The sequence below is a fragment of the Anomaloglossus baeobatrachus genome, chromosome 3 (assembly GCF_048569485.1).
Source record: "Anomaloglossus baeobatrachus isolate aAnoBae1 chromosome 3, aAnoBae1.hap1, whole genome shotgun sequence".
Taxonomy (NCBI): Eukaryota; Metazoa; Chordata; class Amphibia; order Anura; family Aromobatidae; genus Anomaloglossus; species Anomaloglossus baeobatrachus.
This window is the reverse complement of record NC_134355.1, coordinates 332,021,956-332,044,521: the sequence shown is the minus strand read 5'-3', so window position 1 is coordinate 332,044,521 and position 22,566 is coordinate 332,021,956. Positions and strand designations below refer to the sequence as shown.

The window sequence follows — 22,566 nt, the reverse complement described above, 5'->3', positions numbered from 1 at the left end:
GAAGCCAAGTCAAGCAGTTTTGATCCCAAAAACGCTTAGTGCGCACTAGGCGTTTTTTTCACGCTGCGTTTTTATGTGCGTTTTTGTCTTAAAAACGCACCCGCGGCAAAAAACGCATGCGTTTTTACCATGTTTTGGTGCGTTTTTGCTGCGTTTTTGCTCACTACGTTTTTAATCCGTGAACAATGCCATTAAAGATTGTTGATGGGGAAAAAAAAAAGGTCTGATGTCATTTCCTTCTTCAATATGTTCTTCATTGTATGCAGGAGAGCAGACAGCTGCAGAACTAGTGTATGCAGGAGAGCAAACAGCAGCTGCAGAACTACAAGGCTCAGCATCCTCCATCCAGGACTGTATGCAGGAGTTTTTTGCCCAAAAAAAAAAAAATGACATGGGCTTCGCTATATTTTTGTATGCTAGCCAGGTACAGCAGGCAGGTACGGGCTGCCCCCAACCCCCAGCTGCCTATTTGTACCCATCTGGCAATCAAAAATATAGGGAAGCCCCCTTTTTTTTTTATTTCATGAATTTCAAGAAATAATTTTTAAAAAAAATGACGTGGGCTTCGCCCAATTTTTTGAGTCCAGCTAGGTACAACTAGGCAGCTGTGGATTGGAATCCACAGTGCAGGGTGCCCATGCTTTCTGGGCACCCCCGCCGTGAATTGCAGTCCGCAGCCACCCCAGAAAATGGCGCTTTCATAGAAGCGCCATCTTCTGGCGCTGTATCCAACTCTTCCAGCTGCCCTGGTGACGGGTGGCTCGCTGGGTAATAAAGGGGTTAAGGCTAGCTGTATATTGTCAGCTGGCCCTAAGCCCGAAATTCATGATGTCACGCCAATATTAGACATGGCCACCATGAATTTCTAGTAAGAATAAAAAAAAAACACGACACACAAAAAATTTTTTTATTAGAAATAAAACACAACACAATTAGTGACTCCATCTTTATTGAAATAAAGAACCCCCCTCCGCAGTAATCCTGGGTCAAGGGTCCCTCGCCGTCCAATCCAGATCCAATATCATCTGATCGGTTTGCTGGAAGGCAAAGCGATCAGATGATGTCAGGTTAAAGGACGTGAATCACATCACACATCAGCTGATTGTATAAAAGCCGATTATACAATCAGCTGATGCATCAGTAGAAAAAAAAAAATAAAATACTGAGTCACGTCCGTGCTGATTACCGGCAGCTCCTGGAGCGATCGGATGAGAGTCTGATCCTGTCCCATCGCTGCAGGAGCTGCCGGTAATCAGCTGATGAAGTCTCCTGATGGCAGGATCAGCTGATAAGTTAAGTTAAGTCGGCCGGGCGCTAAAAAGCCGGCGACACCGCGAGAATTACGATCAGCTGATGCGTCAGGTGACTGCATCAGGTGATCCATCGCCAGGTCCTGCAGGCATCGTAGGTGCCCAGGGAGACTGCACACAGCCGAAGCGGCGGTACCGGGAGAGGAGCTGGGAGTGGATATGGCACCGGGACCCTGCAGACAGGTGAGTATGACATTTTTTTTTCTACTGTTCACTTTTGTTTTCGCCGCTGCCTCCACCTCCCGCCCAGACATGGCGCCGCACGGGAGCAGACATGCACAGGACTGGAGGTGGACGCAGCAGTGACGGTACCGGGAGGATTCACGCTTCTGTGTTTACCAACAGAAGGAATCCTCTTCCTGTACACGTCACTTTACTGCCCACCCCTTGCGTTTATAGCTGCGTTTTTAGTCATAGAAACGCAGCTATATGCGTTTTTCATTGCGTTTTTGAACATCTCAATGAATTCAATGGCTGAAAAACGCAGTGAAAAACGCAGAAATAATTGACATGCTGCGTTTTTGTGGTCACCACAAAAACGCAGCTACAAAAAAACGCCCTGTCCGGACAGCAAAAATGAAAACTCATAGACATTGCTGGGGAAGCAAAGTCACTGTGTTTTCAGCGCAAAAACGCAGTAAAAAACGCCGCTAAAAACGCAGCTAAAACGCCTAGTGCGCACAAGGCCTGACTCATATCCAGCAGTTCAGATTGTCAGCAGACAATCCTTTTGTTATTCAGAAGCTATACTGGCACCTGTGGGGTCTGTTGGGGGGTAAGAGGAGAGGGGCATTGGCTCTTTCATGCACAACCCAGGTGCTCGGACCGAACTTGTTTGGGGGACTTATAAGATATCCACCATTTATGGGGGACTTTAAAAGGCAGGCCAATAACACGACGACAAACTACAGTTAATAAAATGCTTTTGAGGCATATCTCCTGTCATTTCCTGTTCCCCAAGGGAAGAACTGTACTTTTTTTTTTTTTTTTTTCTTTTCTTTTCTTGGAGAGTGTACTAATCCAAATTTGTCTGTCAATTTTCTCCCACCATTCATGCCTTGCTATAATATCTGTGCATACAATATAAGAGGGAATTGTACTTCTCCATTACAGCTATACCCAGGGGCGTTCTTCAAAATAAGTAGCTACAACTTGTACAAGTGAACAAGCATTTCTCCTTTACAATCTTGTATATTTCCTATTAGTTTTCATTAATTTGATGCATTTTTTTACTATATATATTTTTGGAAAAAAACCAAGGAGAAAATTGTAGAAAAAATACCCTGACTATAAATAAATAAATAAATTGCAAGTGCTTAATAAACAGGGTACTTAGTATATACATTTTTGCAAAAAGGTAAGAAGCTGTCTCACCTCGTCACGGTGTACCCATCTGAGACAGTCCCTAACCTACTAAAGTTAAAAACATATTCTTACATATTATTTTTTCTACAATTTTCTCCTTGGTTTTTTTCTAGTCTTGAGGCTGCAATTCACATGCTTGTAATGTTGCATGTTTATTGAACATTTGTCACATCCATATTGAAGTTTTGACATGACACTAGTCAGGTACAGAATATGTTTTTAACTTTAGTAGGTTAGGGACTGTCTCAGATGGGTACACCGTGACGAGGCTTCTTACCTTTTTGCAAAAATGTATATACTAAGTACCCTGTTTATTAAGCACTTGCAATTTATTTATTTATTTATAGTCAGGGTATTTTTTCTACAATTTTCTCCTTGGTTTTTTTCTAGTCTTGAGGCTGCAATTCACATGCTTGTAATGTTGCATGTTTATTGAACATTTGTCACAGCTCAGTTTTTTTTTGTTTTTTTTATATATATTTTTGGCATTTTAATATAAAAAATAAACTTTTTGATTATGAACAGGGCACTTGGATCTGACACAGGAGGATCAACCCGAAATCCAGCATCTCACTGTGGTATAGTGGGCTTGAAACCAACATATGGACTTGTGTCCCGCCATGGACTTATTCCTTTGGTAAACTCTATGGATGTACCTGGCATTTTAACAAGATGTGTGGATGATGCTGCAGCTGTACTAGGTAATATAAAGACATATGCAACTGTATACTACAAGTGTTACCGGTACTTTCACTGCTGAACAAACCTCTTGTTTTCTTAGGGGTACTTGCTGGTCATGACCCACAAGACTCAACAACAATCCATGAGCACTTCCAGCCATTCACTCTTCCCGACACAATAGATGTGTCTAAGCTGTGTGTAGGAATTCCAAAGGTAAGGCCAAACATATGAATGCCAACCTAGTTCTTGGCAAGCACGCACTAAGAAACATGTGGATGACTATCCAGATGGGTTTCATAGAGTGCTTTTGAAATATACAGCTTCTAGTCTTAGAAGAATATGGAACTGGTTATGTGTATTCAACATTTCTGGTATGGCATGCCATAGTTAGAGGTATGTAAACCAAATATTTTGGACACCCAACTGTGCACCTCCACTGCATCAGCCACTGTTGAATTGAGCCTTGTTTATTTTTTTATTTTAGTATGTTTGCTGCTTTCTTTCTACCTTTTTAGAGAAATTGTTTAAAAAAACCTTAACAAAAAAATCCAGTTTTCTAAAGCCTTAGAATGGATGGCAACAGTACAACCTGTGCCACCTCTGAAGCACATATTGCACATCTAGTGTTAACAGCCTGGCAATCGCCCAATATACAAGGAAAATGCTCATTCATCAGGTGAAATGATCTTTTGCGCAGCATAAAAGATCATTGTGCTCGGCAGTGAATATTCCAGCGTAAACAGGAGTCGCACTGCCAAGTTCACCATGGATTCTAAGGGGTACTTTGCACACTGCGACATCACAAGCCGATGCTTGCGATGCCGAGCGCGATAGCACCCACCCCCGTCACAGCAGCGATATCTTGTGATTGCTGCCGTAGCGAACATTATCGCTACGACAGCTTCACACGCACTTACCTGCCCTGCTACGTCGCTCTGGCCGGCGACCCGCCTCCTTCCTAAGGGGGCGGGTCGTGTGGTGTCATAGCGACGTCACACGGCAGGCGGCCAATAGAAGCGGAGGGGCGGAGGTGAGCCGGACGTAAATATCCCGCCCATCTCGGTCCTTCCGCATAGCCGGCGTGAGTCTCGGTGACGCAGATAAGCTGATGTTCCTCGCTCCTGCGGCTTCACACACAGCAATGTGTGCTGCCGCAGGAACGAGGAACAACATCGTACCGTCGCTGCAGCTGCATTATGGAAATGTCGGACCCTACACCCATGATACGATTACGACGCTTTTGTACTCGTTAATCGTATCATAAAGGATTTACACACTACGATATCGACAGCAACGCCGGATGTGCGTCACTTTCGATTTGACCCCACCGACATCGCACCTGCGATATCGTAGTGTGCAAAGTACCCCTAAGGGTTCATATACAATAGCTGCAATAATCGGCCTATAAAAAACACCAAAAAACTGAGCTGTAACTAAAAAAACAGTAAACATGCAACGTTCCAAGCATGTAAATGGCAGCCTCTAGACAAGAAAAAAACAAAGAAAAAAATTGTATGAAAAATACCCTGAATAATAATAAATAAAATGCAAGTGCTTAATAACAGGGTACTTAGTATATACATTTTTGCAAAAAGGTAAGAAGCCATCCAACCTCGTCACGGTGTACCCATCTGGGACGTTCCCTAACCAACTAAGCAACTTTAGTTGACGACCGTGACGAGGTGGGATGGCTTCTTACCTTTTTGCAAAAATGTATATACTAAGTACCCTGTTATTAAGCACTTGCATTTTATTCATTATTATTCAAGGTATTTTTCATACAATTATTTTCTTTAATAATCTGCCTATACTCTAACTCTTAATGAGAAACAAAAAACGGCTTAAAGTCCTTATTTACTTTTTGAAAAGTTTCCTTTTTATGTGAGATACATACAGACTTTTACATAGAGGAAAATACAGGAAAATCCAGATATAGATTCACTTCTCCACAACAGAGGATAATCTAAGTACTGGAAGACCTGTTAAGTAACATGTCCTAATCATTGCACTCTGTCCCGCTATTCTTTTCATGCACATTATATTCAAAAATGTATCCTATTAAATCAATCCACAAAAATGCATATAGAATGTCCAGATGTGATCCAGTGGCTAAAGATAGCTCAAAGTGCTATACTACTTTTCTCCATGCATCCACAATGCTCTCAATATTTAAGCACTGAGCTGTATGTTTAAGGACATGCATGCATGTATATTCCTCATGTGAATTGGATACAGTGAGTTTGCGGATCATGTGGAGCTACCGTCTGTAAAAAGCTCAGCGATCTCCAGATCCAGCACTCAGTAGACGGTGCAAACAGATATAGAAAGGCTCCGTAACCTCTCCACACGTGAGACCTCCATGATAAACGTGGAATCAAGTCCTTCACATTTGACCGATGTTTCGAGGGCCACACCACCTTCCTCACGCATCATAGATGCATAGAGAAAAATGATAGCACTTTTTGAGCTCTTTTTAGCCACTGGATTATGTCTGGACATTCTTTATGCATTTTTGTGCATCAATTTTAATATGATGAATTTTTGAATATAATGTGCATGAAAAGAATACCGGGACAGTGTGCAATGATTAGGACATGTTATTTATCTGGTCTTCCAGTACTTAGATTAACCGCAGTTGTGGAGAAGTGAATATATATCTGGATTTTCCTGTACATTCCTTTATGTAAAAGTTTTTATGTATCTCGCATAAAAAGGAAACTTTTCAAAAAAGTAAATAATGACTTTAGCCCCTTCACGACCAAGGACAAATGTATATATGTCCTTGGCCTTGTCTGTCCATTTTAATGCAGACTTGCGCAGCAAGCTCGCATTATTTCCCGCACAAGTCTCCTGATCTGAGCAGCAAACGTGTGCAGCTAACAGGCGTGGGTGGAGCTCTGAACGACCCACGCCTGCTGATCTCTTGGATTGTGCTCATAAACTCTTGACAGCACAATCTAACAGAGCCAGGCATTGCGCTGTTCCCCGCTGCCATCGATGCCCCCTTGACATGATCATGGGGTGTCAATGGGTAGACATGACAGCATGGGGTCAGATGATGACCCCTGTTGCTGTCATGACGTGCTTTGTGTGAATGCTTGCACAGTGCCAGCATTCATAGGAGATCAGCATTTCTGCTGATCAGAGTGATGCTGAATCCTTGCTCTGATCAGCAGAAGCAATCAGACTGTGCAGGCATAAAGTCGCATAGGGGGTCTATGAAAATCAATAAAAAAATGTAAAAGAAAAAATTTTTTTAAAAAAATATGAAAAAAAAGCCCCAAAAACCTAAAAGTTCATATCACCTCCCTTTTGTCCCATTGAAAATAAAACAATAGAAAATAATTAAAAAAAAAATCCACATATTTGGTATCACTGTGTTCAGAAATACCCGATCTATCAAAATATAAAGTCAATTTATCTGAAAGGCAAAGGGCTTAGCAAGAAAAAGAAAAAATGCCAGAATTATGGGGTTTGTTTGGTCGTCGCAATATTGCATTAAAATGCAAAACAAGGCAATCAAAAATATCACATCTACGCAAAAATAATGTACATAATTGAAAATGCCAGATCAAGACGAAAAAATCAGCCATCACTGAGCCCCAGATCCCGAAAAATGAGAACATTACGGGTCCCGGAAAGTGACGACAAAAGCACTATTTTTAGATGAAAGTAAAACTATACATGCTTTGTATTTATGAACTCGTACTGATCTGGGGAATCATAATGCCAGGTCAGGCTTACAATATAGTAAATATGGTACATAAAGCCCCCCCAAAAAAAAACAATTGCGCAATTCCACTTTTTTTTTCTTTGCAATCTCACTGCACTTGGAATTTTTTTTTTTGCACCCATTTCCAGTAGAATATGGGGCAGAATGAATTGTCATTTAAAAGTACTAATGGTCCAGCAAAAACAGCCCTCATATGGCTAGATTGATGGAAAAATAAAAAAAGCTATGGCTCTTGGAAGAAGGGGAAGGAAAAAACAAAAATGGAACATCACCCAGGGGTGAAGGGGTTAAGCAGTTTTTTGTTTCTCATTATATGGTCTGGATTACACAGTTAGGGAAGGCTGTAATTAACGGCAAATACAGTGGCTATTGTATTTAGCTTGGGCTTTATTTTTTCATTATAGTGTACCTCTGTGTGCCTCTTATTGTTTAATGCATTTTATTTCCTCAAAGCTTTTGAGAGATCCGATTGTGAAATGCTCCACTGAAGGCTGCATTGTGGAGAAATGATCCTGTAGAGTCCTGTAGGTACCCTGGGAAGGACTTTACATGTTTGTGAGCCCTGAGAAACACAGCATTAAAAAAAACACGTATATGTTTCATCATTTGGGTGTTCTTGCTTTTATACCAGCCTAAATTAGGTATTGCTTTTCCATCCTTGCCCTAATTTAACACTTTTATCTGTTTTTCTTCAGTTTCAAACAGTTTTTTTTATTAAATTTTCCAACAATACAAACCATATACTCTCCTATCTGGGGATTACTATGCGTGATTACATGTATTAAATAGAAATCATGAAATCTATACAAACTGATAAGGTAATTCAAAAGAGAAGAATAATAAATAAGTAACTGAGAGAGAAGTTATGTGAGGGGGGAGGGGAAGGAAGGGGAAGAGTGTGCACCTATGCCATTGTAATTAAGTTATATTCCTAAAGAGGTCTGTATCCAAAGTGAAATCATGGTGGATAGGTGTAAGACTTGGATAGGTCATTGCCACGGACATGATGCAAATCCATCCAGGGATTCCATATAGCATAAAAGGTTCTAAACTGTCCGACCATGTTGCGTTAATGCGTTCATACAGCAGGATCTTATCGAGTCTATCCTTGACCGCCTGGACGGATAAGTAGGGAGTTTTCCATTTGGAGGCTAGGTGGATTTTTGCAGCCATAATAATATGTCAGTGTAGGCGAAATGATTTGTAGTGGAGTCCCACAGGTTTATGTCCTAGCAGGAGGTTAGATGGGCCAGGACATTGTGACTGACTTGCTTCACGTTAGTCCATATAAATCTGAAAATAAGGAGCGCTGATAGTGTAACACCAGAGAGATCGGTGAGGTTAAACTGTAAGTATACACTCACCTGAACGGGTTGTGATGGTCACAACCACTGATGCACATAAGGTAATGGCGTCTGCTGCAGCCCCACGTGGATGAGCATACAAAATAGAGTCGAGAAGGGGTTAAAGCCGCGCATCAGCCGAAATGAAGATGTAACGTGTTGATGAAGATAAACTTTCTTTTATTCCATAGGTCTACGCGTTTCGAGGTAAAACCTCTTCTTCAGGACCAGTACATCAACATAAAAGCCTCAAGACCAGTACATCAACATAAAAGCCTCAGGACCAGTACATCAACATAAAAGCCTCAAGACCAGTACATCAACATAAAAGCCTCAGGACCAGTACATCAACATAAAAGCCTTTTATGTTGATGTACTGGTCCTGAAGAAGAGGTTTTACCTCGAAACGCGTAGACCTATGGAATAAAAGAAAGTTTATCTTCATCAACACGTTACATCTTCATTTCGGCTGATGCGCGGCTTTAACCCCTTCTCAACTCCATTTTGTGTGTTTGTGTGTTCACGTTAGTCCAGAAAGTTTGGGCTCTAGGAAAATCCCACCATATGTGTTTTATTTCCCCAGTTGTGTTGCATCCACTGAAGCATTGATCTGAGACGTGTGGGTATAAAAGTTTGAGTCTATACGGGACATAGGATGCTCTGTGAAGCAATTTAATTGTGGTGTCTGAAAGGGAGGATTGATGACTGCCTTTGAGTGAAGCATTGTTGCCATATCTCTGGGGAGAGTGATAGATTCATGTCATTTTCCCACTGTGCTATAAAGGGTAGTTTTAAGGGGTCTGGAGGGTTATTAAAAGTAGAGCCTGGAAGTGAATCCTTTTCCAAAAGTATTATTGGAGGAGAAGGATTCAAAAAAGGTTGGTGGTGTTTTACTAGTGTTGCGAGTCACTGTGTTCCCCAAATGTAAAACTTGATTGAGTCTCATCGCTTCTAGCGGGGAAGGGGTGCTGTACTTTTTGGATAGGGTCCAATCTAGACATTACTTTATCAATGTTCCAGATGTGTTGTAACATTGTGATTCCTTTGCGTTTCCACCAGGCAAAGGCTTGATGCCCGAGGGGAGGAGGGCAGGATTGCAGCTTGTCGTGCTGCCTAAGGCTACGTTCACACATCCGGCTGTATCAGTGCGGCACAATCCGGCGCTCTGCTGCAAAAATGAAACCATTTTTTTTTTGCCGCCGGTTTCGTTTTTTCCAGCATTGATTTGCATTGGCGCCACATTGTGCCGCATGGGCTTGCGTTCCATCCGGTTTTTGCCGCATGCTGCAGATTTAGCCGATGCGGCGGCCGGATGGAACGTTCCCTGGCACGTTTTTTGCTCCGGAAAAAAAAACGCATCGCGCTGCATCCGACCGCTGTGGCACATTTTTCAACGCATGCCTATGGACGCCGGATGCGATGCGGCAAAAAACGCATCCGGCCGCCGCATGCAGTTTCTTTCACTACGCATGCTCAGTAGCGTGCCGCAACTGGAAAAAAACGGACGGGCCGCATGTAAAAACTCATGCAAAGGATGCGGTGTTTTCGCCACATCCGTTGCATAGGTTTCACAGCCGGATTGAGCCGCAGTGCTCAAACCGGATGTGTGAAAGTAGCCTTAGCTGTCTCCAAACACAGCGGGAGTGGAAAGTAAAAGGGGTCAACTGTGTCAAATTCTCTGGAAGTGGGTCCATATTCCATAGGAGTAGGGAGCCAAGATCAAATTTTCAAGTTTAACCCACCTAGGTCCATTGTGCGGAGCCGAGATTACCGCTGTTTGTTTTTTTTTAAAAGGAATATCATGCCCCAGGATTATCTATGGAAATACTTTCTCTGTGGTCAAAAGCAGCAGATTTGTTGGAAAATGCTGGAGCCAAGGTGGTTGAAGTTTCAATGCCTCACACACGCTACTCCATTGTTTGCTACCATGTCTTGTGTACAGCTGAAGTAGCCTCAAATATGGCTCGATTTGATGGACTCGAATATGGTAAATATTTGCTAACTTCACATTAGACTATGTTGTCAATAGAATTGGACCAGAATGTCTGATATTGTCTTATGTAATGCTTTGCTGTCGTATTTACATCTGTTTAGAAGGAACCTGTCAGTCGATACATGCTGCCCAAACTACAGACAGCATGAATCCGAGCCTAAATGCGAACCTAGTTTGAAGATCTGGACAGAGACCCTTGGGAGAGATGACTAGTCCAGTGGCGCTACGGCCACCTTCTCCCCTCATCTAGCAGACTGACAAGCCTCTCCCATGTTTGTGCATAGGGAAGCTAGTCAGGGGCGGCACCAGAGCAACTCAAAGGAAAACTTACTTGGCTGCAATCGTGCAGCCGGGCTCTGATTTAGGCCTAAGACACACGGCATGAAAATCGGTGCGAGTGGAGTGCGATAAAACATCGCATTCCACTCGGACCAATATTAGCCTGTGTGTCAGCAACCATGAGCGATTATTTTCTCAGCCCTAATCGGACCGACAAAACAATCGCAGCATGCTGCGACTGTAATGCGAGACTCTTTTCTCTTGCACCCATTAAAGTGAATGGGGGGAGAGAAAAATCGCACTGCACTCGCGGTACACCGGTGTACCATGCGTGCAGAGCGAGATTCGCAATAGCCGGCTACGGAGGAGAGAGGGAGATAAATCCCTCCCCTCCGCAGTGCCGGCCTGCCCCTCCGCAGCACCGGCCCGCAGCACCGGCCCGCTCACCCGCAGCTGAGGTCCGCTCGAACAGTTGGACCTCAGTCGCATGGATACTAGCATGACACTCGGCTCCTGCTGTGCTGCCAGCGCGAGCCGAGTGTCATGCGAGCATCGCAGTAATGCCCTGTGTGGCCCCAGCCTTATGCTGTACGTGATCTGGGCAGCATAAATCAACTGACAGGTTCCCTTTAATACGCTTCTCTTGAAAGTTTAATCTTACTCCTTAAAGGGAATCTGTCAGCAGGTTTTTGTTCTGTAATCTAAGAGCACCATGATACAGGGGCTAAAACATTGATTACAGTGATGTCTCTTATTTGGCCATTGTTTCAATGCAATCAGTGGTTTTTGAGCAGGAGATAATCACTGTTGGACTAGCTGCCCGCATGCCTCCTGGACCCAGCTACGCACTCAACATTGATTAAGCTGTTTACTGACAATATATATAATGTGCACAAAAGTGCTGATAATCAGGGTTGTGGATGGGGTCAGCTTTCTGAGCGCTGCAACATCTACAGCAAAGAAAACTCTTATTGTATCACAACTGCTGCACCCAGTAAACTAAGGGACACATTACTGGAATCAGGGTTTTTGTCCCTCCATTATGCTACATTTCTATCTGATGAGGCCTTTATTGCTTTTGCCTCTTTTATCATCAATCCTTAGCCATGATTTAGAAATGTGTTGTTTTTTTATCTTTCTTTTATGCTGTTATTTTTTTTTTATTCAGCAATATGGTTTATTTATGCTTTACAGGACATCGGGCTGATGTGACCGTTTCAACAGAAGCCATGTATTCTACAACCAGAAGAGAAGGCTTTAATGATGTTGTAAGGGGAAGAATATTATCAGGAAACTTCTTCCTTCTGAAACAGTAGGTCATTGTTTTTTGCAAGCCACTGCTGGCAATGTCATCCTGCTATTGGGCTCCTTCACACAATGTTATCTTTTAATTTTGAAACTGCAAGAAAATAATTTAAAACACCCCATTTATGTCAGGTATGAAATTAAAAAACAAAAAAAAACATTAAAAGGGTTTTTTAAATATTGAATAAATTATACAACCCCAATTCAAAAAATGTTGGGACACTAGAAAATTAAAGAAAACAAGAATGCAATGATTTGGAAATATCTTACTGCCATATTTTATTCACAACAGAATGTAGATTACAAGTTGAAAGTTAGAAATTTTTCTTTTTTTTTTTTTTTTTATTATTTCATTTTGAAAAAATGAACTAATTTACAAATGGTTGACATTTACACAGTGTTCCGAGTTCTCTGGAATTGGGTTGTAGATTGTAAGCAATATTTGCCTTTAACATGCAGTTAAAAGCAATCCGCTTCAATCACCAAAACCTGAAAATGTTATGGGGTCTCATAAATTGGCAACACAATCATCCTTCTACAAAAAATTTTCAGCACGAAATAAAAAAAATGGACAAGTATGATATTTCCATAATTGTACTGACCTAGACAATCTTGATGGCAGGTCATTTTTACTACAAAAAGTATGAATTTTCAGAATTACAGGAGGTTTGTGTTTTTTTTGCAATTTCACCAAACTTGGAATCCCCCCCCACACACTTTTTAGTACACTATGTGGTAAAATGAATGCTGTCAATCAAAAAGTAAAACTCATCCTGCCAAAAAAAAAAGCTGTCAGAGAAATCTATGTGAATGAAAATATGAAAATTTAAAGTTATGTCCTTTGGAAGAAAGGGATGAAAAAATGAAAACCCAAAAAAAAATAGAATTAGCCATGTTGGGAAGGGGTTTAAGGTTCCTAAAAACGACAACAATGCAGGACACAAATCCTTTTAGCAAGGCAACAAAGCACATTAAAAAGTTGTATTTCTTAGAAGGCCGAGTTGAAAAACAAAAAAGGGAGAGTTAAAGGGAAGCGGTCACCAGGTTTTCTCAAAATAAACTAAAGCCACCTCGTTCTGCTCTGCACTGCAGTCCATCAACCTTTATCTAAGCCATGAACTCTCCCTTCATATGCCATACTTCTGGCATATGGCATGGTCCAGTAGGATGGACATCTTTTTTATATTTTTTTTTTTTTATTTTTGCACGTCGGCTCCTTTTTAATTTGTGCAAGGGCACGTCAGGGCTATGGATTGCAGTGATAGAGGAGATAAAAGTAGTGGCTTTAGTTTAGTTTAGGAAATCCTGGTAATAGGTTCCCTTTTAGAAACATTATTAGAAGGGGTAAAGAGAAGCCCATGATGGGGGGCGGGAGATGCACAGTAACTCCCTTGTGTGCTTGGCTGACCGTTATGTACATTTTTCTCCTTTGTTGCTGCCATTATAGTTATAGCCGTCGCATGCGCAGGAGAAAATTGAAGTATTACAGGAATTCTTCAATAAAATGGCGCCGGAATCAGCGCATGTCCATACCGCTATCCCTGTTGCCATTTTATTGAAGACCCTGTCCTCCTACTTTTGACTTGTCGAATGCTCATGCTGTGGGCTAGTGTGACCACGCGTGCTTCTGCAGCTTTGACGAGGGGAGAGGGTAAGAGCACACATGCGCTGCCCACAGCACAAGGATTCGACAACTCAGAAGCAGGAGGACAGTGTCTTCAATAAACCGCTGCCAGAGATAGTAGTATGTACGTGCGCTGACTCTGGCACCACTTTATTGAAGAGTTTCTGTAATAATTTAAGATTTTACTGCGCATGCGCCAGCAATAAGTATAATGGTGGCAATCGAGGGGAGAAATTTACATAATAGCCTGCAAAGCACACAGGGGAGAAATATTTCCACAAGACCCGACCCACATAGTACCACCCCGATGCTCAAGCCACAGTACCAATGATGTCATTTCTGAAGCTTTAATAAAGGATTTTCATTTCAATCAAGCATCAAATCTCTAAACTGATGGTATGATTTCATTCAGCGTCCTAGTTCCACTATGGCACCATCTGTACTTTATATGTTAAAAACCTGCTGGTTGTCTCTCTTTAAATTTGAACTGTACCTACTTTTCTTCATGAAAAACTGATGTTTTCAAGCCGGTGCTGAAAATGTCCACTGTTGGCATCCAAGCATGCCTGCACTCGCCATTCCTTATTGCTGAATGTATTTCGCAGGACATCTGAGGTCATAGCCTGAATTTCTCACTGTATGTTCTCTCAGAGGGCCTGTAATGCTCATGGTTTGTTGCTGTACACCCAATCTTTCAAATAGCCCCAAAAGGAAAAAAATCCAGCAGTGCTAAATCTTGATGGCCAATGTCCCTTATAAATTACTTTTTTATCAAAGAAGGCTTCAATCTCTTACCAGGTCTATCTCATAGTAGAGACAACCAGTAGGGTGACAAGTTGGTGAGACCACTCTGCACCAGGATGTTTCTCGTCACTGTCGCTGAGGTTCACTGCACTCTCACGTCTCATTTACCAAAATATTTACATCCAAATTTCAGTAGGATCGACCGTCTTTTAGAAGTTACAACAATTTAGGGGGGAAAGTAGCGAATGAATCACCCTGTACAATTGCTAAACAGAATCTGCCAAAGTTGTGTTAGGCAAGTTAGGTAAATTATGGAGGCTGAGGAACATTTCTGAATACAGTACAGTTAACCTCTTACTGGCTGGACAATTTCGACTTTCCCACCCCCTCCTCCATCCACCCTTTTTCCAAGGGGTAAAACTTTTTTTTTATCTTGCTATCATTAGTTCTATAGTGGCCGCTCATAGGTGCTCAGGTAACTTAAAATCACACAGTACTGACATCTCTGAAATGCTGCTAGACCAAGGGGTGAGTATATATTTGTTTTTTTTTATTTTACAAAGAGCACAGTTGTATTTAAGAAGGGAGTGTTTCAGTAACAGACAACCTCTTTAGTAAACCTAGATCAACATGGCTCAATGACTTGACCTCTTAGGGTACCTTCACACTTTAGCGATGCAGCAGCGATCAGACCAGCGATCTGACCTGGTCAGGATCGCTGCTGCATCGCTACATGGTCGCTGGTGAGCTGTCAAACAGGCAGATCTCACCAGCAGCCAGTGACCAGCCCCCAGCCAGCAGCGACGTGCAAGCGACACTGCGCTTGCACGGAGCCGGCGTCTGGAAGCTGCGGACACTGGTAACTTAGGTAAACATCGGGTATGGTTACCCGATGTTTACCTTAGTTACCAGCTCACACCGCTTAACTTCGCGTGTGCAGGGAGCAGGAGCCGGTACTGGCAGCGTGAGCTGCGGAGGCTGGTAACGAAGGTAAATATTGGGTAACCACCTTGGTTACCCGATGTTTACCTTGGTTACAGCTTACCGCAGGCTGTCAGACGCCGGCTCCTGCTCCCTGCACATTCAGGATTGTTGCTCTCTCGCTGTCACACACAGCGATGTGTGCTTATCAGCGGGAGAGCAACAATAAAAAAACGAACCAGCACTGTGTGTAACGAGCAGCGATCTCACAGCAGGGGCCAGATCGCTGCTCAGTGTCACACACAGCGAGATCGTTAATGAGGTCACAAAAAACGTGACTCAGAAGCGATCTCAGTAGCGATCTCGCTGTGTGTGAAGTACCCCTTAAAGGAGCATTCCAGGAAAAACTAATGCACTATGCTATCTCCTGTGCTCAGCCTGCATGACTCATGTACCTCCTTTTCAATTTCTGCACAAGCTATAACACAGCATAAGTGTGTACATTTTTACTAGTGTTCCTGCATCTAATTTGTATGGCAATGTATTGTTTGAGTTAGGAGCAGTGTTGCCCATATACATTTTGTGTCATTTAATCTATAAGTAGGGGACACACTGAAGAGTGCCCATCTTGCTTTCATCATATTCAAAGTGACTTTTCAAATATATTTTGATATATTTTTTTTTTTTTTTTTTTTTTTTTTAAACTTTGAATTTTTATTGAGATTTTCAATTTACGTTTTTCATACATAAAATAAAACATAAAATTCACAATTCTTATCGAACCTAGACAAACAATGACAGGACAGGTGAGGAGGGTTAGGAGGGGAGAGGAGAAATAGGAGGGAAGAGGGAAGGGTTTCAAGAGTCCATGCTCCTTCCATAGGACCCTTAGGCCTCAGTCTCACAGATCCTCCTGTCCCGCAAAGTAGTCCCATGGTGCCCACACGGCCTGGAAGCGGTCAACTGTGTCATGCAATAGTGCCGTGAGATGTTCCATGCGTCTAACGTCCAGTAATCTATACTTGAGGCTCTGGAGTGAGGGTGTCCCTGGCTGCCTCCAATTCTTTGCAATTAAGCATCTGGCCGCCGTAAGGATGTGGGACAAAAGCTTAGAGGCCGTTTTTCCCAATCCCCCATTCCCAAGACCCAGAACATAGATCAGGGGATCAAGATCAACCTCTATATATAGTACTTTATGGATCAACCCTCTAACCCGCTCCCAGAAGGGGACTATCCCTGGACAGGACCAGAATATGTGCAGAATGGTGCCCCTGCCTCCCCCGCATCTCCAGCAACAAGCCGGTATGGAGGGGTCTATGCCATGAAGGAAATCTGGAGTGTGGTACCAAAATAGCAAAATTTTATAGATATTTTCCTTATATAGTGTGCATATTGACGTCTTGGCGGCGTTTCCCCAGATTGCTGCCCATTCCTGAGGAAGTATCCGCCTTCCCAATAGAGACTCCCATTTCCGCATGTATGGAAAAGACCCCTCGGGCCCCTCCCGTGAATTGATATATTTTTTAATCTCCAGCTTTATGTATTTTTCACACCATCTCATTAGGAATTGTGTTCTTTGTTCCAGAAATTATGAAAAGTATTTCCTGAAGGCTCAGAAGGTGCGACGTTTGATAGCAGATGACTTTGTGAATGTGTTCACATCTGGGGTAGATGTCTTACTTACTCCAACCACACTAGGAGATGCAGCTCCTTACTCAGAGTTCATCCTGGAGGATAACAGAACTCGCAGTTCCCAGGAGGACGTCTTTACACAATGTGCCAACATGGCTGGTAAGCATAATTTAAGAATTGTCTTGAATAACAAAGTCGTGGCAGATGTTGCATCACAATTTATTACAAACCCTCCGATGAAGTTATTTGTAAGCAGTGTTAGTGGGGTTTAAATTCACAGCTTACTTCTGAAGTGCTAATATTGTCATCCTTTTCCACACCACGCCATACATTTCCAGTGCTGGAAGCTGGTTCTTCCCACACTGCTGTAAATGTACAACATGGGAAAGGCATAAGCATTGGGCATCAGCTGGCCATTGCCTAGCATCATTAGGCTGCTTTCACACTACGTTTTTTTAACATACGTCATGCACGTTTTTTTAACGCAAAAACTGATCCAGTGCAAAATGTGTTTTCATTTCAATGCATTTGCAATGGACTCGCGTCAACATGCGTTCACATGCGTTTGCATGCGTTATAGTGAGGATCCAGCGACTTGCAGTATTTTAACTTTTTTCAAAAACGCTACTTGTAGCGTTTTTGAGCTGCGTCCAAATACTGCAAATCACTGGATCCTGACTAAACAGCACGCAAATGCATGTAAACGCTGGCATGCTGATAGACAGGATCCTGCTTGCTCTACTGAGCATGCCCAGAAACCAGCCTGTCGTGATCAGTCTCTCTCCCCCTCCCTCTCTCCCCCGCCTGAGAGCGGCGGATGCTCGTAACCAAGGTAAATACCAGGTAGCCAAGCAAAGCGCTTCTTAGTTACCCGATGTTTCCCTTGGTTACGTGTGCAGGGAGCCGGCTCCTAGCAGCTGCGGACGCTCGTAACCAAGGTAAATATCGGGTATTCGAGCAAAGCACTTCACTTAGTTATCCGATATTTACCTTGGTTACAGCTTACCGCAGCTGTCAGATGCCGGCTTCCAGTCTCGCGTTCAGTTCCCCTCACTCCCGATCACATGACTCCAATGCCCGCCCATAAACTTCAAGTGACAGGATCCTGCAAAATAACACATGCGTATTTCTCTGCAAAAACAGGATCCGCTTTTGCAACAAAAAAACGTTCATGTTGCATGCTAAAAAAACGTAGTGTGAAAGCAGCCTTAGCAGTGACACACGTACCTGTGTCCGTTGTCACCGCATCAGACATCGGGCAGGGCGCATGATCAGAAGTCACTGTACTTCCAGTCATGCGCGCTATGAAGCCGGGTGTACGCGTCCTGGCTTCAGAGAGGTCTAGTTCGCATGACCGGAAGTGCCAGGACTTCTGGTCATGTGCACTGCCCGGGGTTAATGTCAGCTGTGTAGTGTCACCTGGCATCAATCCCTGGTGTTAGTAATGGAGAAGTGTTTATCAGACACCCCCGTTACTGACCCAGTAAGGGTAAAGGAAGCAAAACACACACAAAAATACTTAATGTGGAAAAACAATCCACCACAGTTTCCTTGGTTCACCATTTTATTAAAAAAAAAATAAATCCATGCAGGTCCACCATAGTCCAGGGATTCCGACATAGTCCAAAAATGGAAAGACCTAAAAAGAGAGAAAACAAAACAAGACACTGTCCTTCATTCACCAATTTATTGGAAAGCAAAGTTCCCAGCTCCAACATAGTCCGGCGGTTCCCACGTCGTTCCTCGATTACCTGCATGAAACTCTATGATGCCTCAGAACGAGGCTCCATAGGCTTTGAGCAGCAGACAGTGGGCTCATGCTGCACACCAAGAGACCCAGGACACTGATCTACACTACAGAATGGCAATGTATCCTTAAAAATCAGGTGCTATATGAGTGGTCCGTGAGACATCCGATTTTTTTTTTTTTTCTTTCCCTTGCACCCTTTGACTTGCATTGGTGAATTTTAGCCGTTTTATGTGACCATACATAGCATGCTGCATTTTTTTTTCTCAGGCCAAATACAGCTTAGGGAAAAATCACAGATCAGTGCTAACTCATTGAATAACATTGGGGCGAGCACAATACATTCTGCGTATTTATACACAGATATGAGCAAAACCTGAGCCAGATTTTTTCTTTAATGTTTAGCATGGGACAATATGTTGTAACTGTTACATTTGCTATATATGTTTAGATTCTTATATATTTTGTTTCAATATGTAATGTTAACTCTGACATTGCTCAGTTGCTTTAATGTCTTGTTTCTCCTCTCTTAAGGTGTTCCTGCCATAACCGTTCCTGCAGGCATTTCTAGTAGAGGACTACCTCTTGGCCTCCAGTTCATTGGACAAGCCTTTTGTGAAGAACAGCTTCTAAGTGTCGCTAAATGGTTTGAAAATCAAACTAACTTCTGCCCACTAGAGTTTCATAAAAATCATGAAAATGGACACATAATTACAAGACAAACTAAATGTGCTTCTTCATTTTAGTCAATATAAATAAAGTCTGCTTCTGTTATTTATTATATTTTGACGTTAAAATTATCTTCATGTAGTCAGTACATGCAGTGTATTGGTTCAAAATCTACAGATTGGAAGTGTATTTTGTCTTGTTTATCTAGGTATACCTTAATTCTCCTTTTGACTTTCCAAGAGCCACTTTCCACAGCCTCCTTTGGCAAACACAGAACTTGTTTCCTTTGGAGGATTGCCACTATTCAGGTTCCTTACTATGATGTGCAGAAATAACAACTGTGCCGGTGGCATCCCGAGAGTAAGGGGGGGGGGGGTCAATCCATGAACGTCATCAACTTCACCTGTTACCTAACACCTTAATGATAGCTGATGCACCTTTTCATGACGGTTATTAAAAGGCCTTATCTTCAAACTCTGCTTTTTCACAGTACTGAAGAATAAGTGGTAATGCCCCTCAACGGGCGAAAAAGGCCATTGACTTTATATGACAGCTGACTTCCTGCGGCATCGATCCCTACCGGTTTTGGAACCACTTGGGGCTGGTAATCCCATTAGATGCCTCTGTCAGTTGTCACAGTGGCATCTAGATGGTTAAGGGGGTGAGAACATCTTCTTAAACACCATTTGCTCCCAGTGATTGTCATCACAAGTGCTGATAATTGCTATCGCAACCCGAGGTCATCCGATGACCTGAGGATACCGTGGCCTATTAAACCTCATTATAAGCATGGTCTAAAGTAGTGGGGGGGAACCTTTTTTTCTGAAGGGGGCCATTTGGAAATTTTTACCATCATTCGGGGGCCGCACAAAATGATCAACTTAAAAATTACCCTGCTATGTTTGGTCAAACAACTCACTGTGGTGGCTGGAGCTTCTTCTCGCGGCTGTGATATTGGGCAATATTGATCTTATTGCTTCTCACAACTTTTGTCAGGTTTTTGTTGACTGGGACTGTTGTATACACATCACATACGAGACACTGAGGGCATATACATACACTGGGTACATACACATGACAGGAGGGGCTGGAGCGCATACATAGGACAGGCTGGAGCACATATATATCACAGGAGGCCTGGGAGGAATATACATCACAGGAGAGGCTATGGGCATATACACCACACGAGAGACTGGGTATATACATCACTGGTGAGGGCTGGGAGGAATATACAGTGGGAAAAAAAGTATTTAGTCAGCCACCAATTGTGCAAGTTCTCCCACTTAAAAAGATGAGAGAGGTTTGTAATTGACATCATAGGTAGACCAAGCTATGAGAGACAAAATGAGAAAACTAATCCAGAAATTCAGCTTCTCTGATTTGGCAAGATTTCTTTTGCAAATTATGGTGGAAAATAAGTATTTAGTCACCTAAAAACATGCATGATTTGTGGCTCTCACAGACCTGTAACTTCTTCTTTAAGAGACTGGCCTGTCCTCCATTCATACCCTGTAGTAATGGCACCTGTTTGAACATGTTATCAGTATAAAAGACACCTGTCCACAACCTCAAAAATCACACTCCAAACTCCACTATGATGAAGACAAAAGAGCTGTCGAAGGACACCAGAAACCAAATTGTAGCCATGCACCAGGCTGGGAAGACTGAATCTGTAATAGGCAAACAGCTTGGTGTGATGAAATCAACTGTGGGAGCAATAATAAGAAAATGGAAGACATACAAGACCACTGATAATCTCCCTCTATCTGGGGCTCCACGCAAGATCTTACCCCGTGGGGTCAAAATGATCATGAGAACGGTGAGCAAAAATCTGAGAACCACACGGGGGGACTTAGTGAATGACCTGCATAGAGCTTGGACCACCATAACAAAGGTTACCATCAGTAACAATATGCCGCCAGGGACTCAGATCCTGCAGTGTCAGACGTGTTCTCCTGCTTAAGCCAGTACATGTCCGGGTCCACCTGAAGTTTGCTAGAGAGCATTTGGATTATTCAGAAGAGTATTGGGAGAATGTCATATGGTCTGATGAATCCAAAGTAGAACTGTTTGGTAGAAACACAACTTGTCATATTTGGAGGAGACAGAATGCTGAGTTGCATCCAAAGAACACCATACCTATTGTGAAGCATGGGGGTGGCAACATCATGCTTTGGGGCTGTTTCTTTGCAAAGGGACTAGGACAACTGATCATGTACATGAAAGAATGAAGGGGGCCATGTATCGTGAGCTTTTGAGTGCAAACCTCCTTCCATCAGCAAGGACATTGAAGATGAAACGTGGCTGGAATTTCAGCATGATAATGATCCCAAGCACACTGCCAAGGCAACGAAGGCGTGGCTTTGTAAGAAGCATATGAAGATCCTGGAGTGGCCTAGCTAGTCTCCAGATCTCAACCCCATTGAAAACCTTTGGAGGGAGTTGAAAGTCCGTGTTGCCCAGCGACAGGCCCAAAACATCACTGCTCTAGAGGAGATCTGCATGGAGGAATGGGGAAACATACCACCAACAGTGTGTGCCAACCTTATGAAGACTTTCAGAAAACGATTGACCTCTGTCATTGCCAACAAAGGATATATAACAAAATATTGATATGAACTTTTGTTTTTGACTAAATATGTATTTTCCACCATAATTTTCAAAAAAAAAATCTTGCCAAATGAGACAAGGTGATTTTCTGGATTTGTTTTCTCATTTTGACTCTCATAGTCGTGGTCTACCTATGATGTCAATTACAGACCCTTTTAAGTGGGAGAACTTGCACGATTGGTGGCTGTACATCACTGGGGAGGGCTGGGAGGAATATACATCATAGGAGACACTGAGGGCATATACATCACTGGGGAGGGCTGGGAATAATATACATAACTAGGGAAGTTGCTGGGCATAGACATGGCAGACCTCACTGGGGGGTTGATACATCACTAGGGGGCACAGACATTTGCCGGGTGTATTACATCACTGAGGTGGTATATACTTACCTGGGGGCATAAACGGACAGACCTGGGGAATGCTGGCGGGTACAGAGAGCACTGGGGGATGCTGGGGTCACAGAGCACTGCGGGATGCTGGGGGGAACAGCCAGCACTGGGGGCACAAACAGACACCTGGGAATGATGGGGCATAAACAGAAAGCGCTGAGGCAGGCTGGGGGCATAGAGTGCCCTGGGGGCACAGGGAGCCATGAAGGTCGCTGGGG

At 42.9% G+C, this 22,566-nt stretch overlaps 1 protein-coding gene across 1 annotated transcript in view; it reads left to right on the top strand.

Annotated features, from left to right (window-relative positions):
- QRSL1 (glutaminyl-tRNA amidotransferase subunit QRSL1) overlaps positions 1 to 19,458 on the top strand; it is a 58,481-nt gene extending 39,023 nt beyond the window's left edge. Inside the window, exons 6-11 of the mRNA XM_075338377.1 lie at positions 3,201 to 3,376; positions 3,457 to 3,569; positions 10,227 to 10,419; positions 11,899 to 12,016; positions 16,884 to 17,089; positions 19,212 to 19,458. Of these exons, the coding sequence (XP_075194492.1) occupies positions 3,201 to 3,376; positions 3,457 to 3,569; positions 10,227 to 10,419; positions 11,899 to 12,016; positions 16,884 to 17,089; positions 19,212 to 19,423 (1,018 nt within the window). The 3' untranslated portion in view covers positions 19,424 to 19,458. The remainder of the gene's footprint in view (positions 1 to 3,200; positions 3,377 to 3,456; positions 3,570 to 10,226; positions 10,420 to 11,898; positions 12,017 to 16,883; positions 17,090 to 19,211) is intronic.
- The last annotated feature ends 3,108 nt before the right edge of the window (positions 19,459 to 22,566 follow it).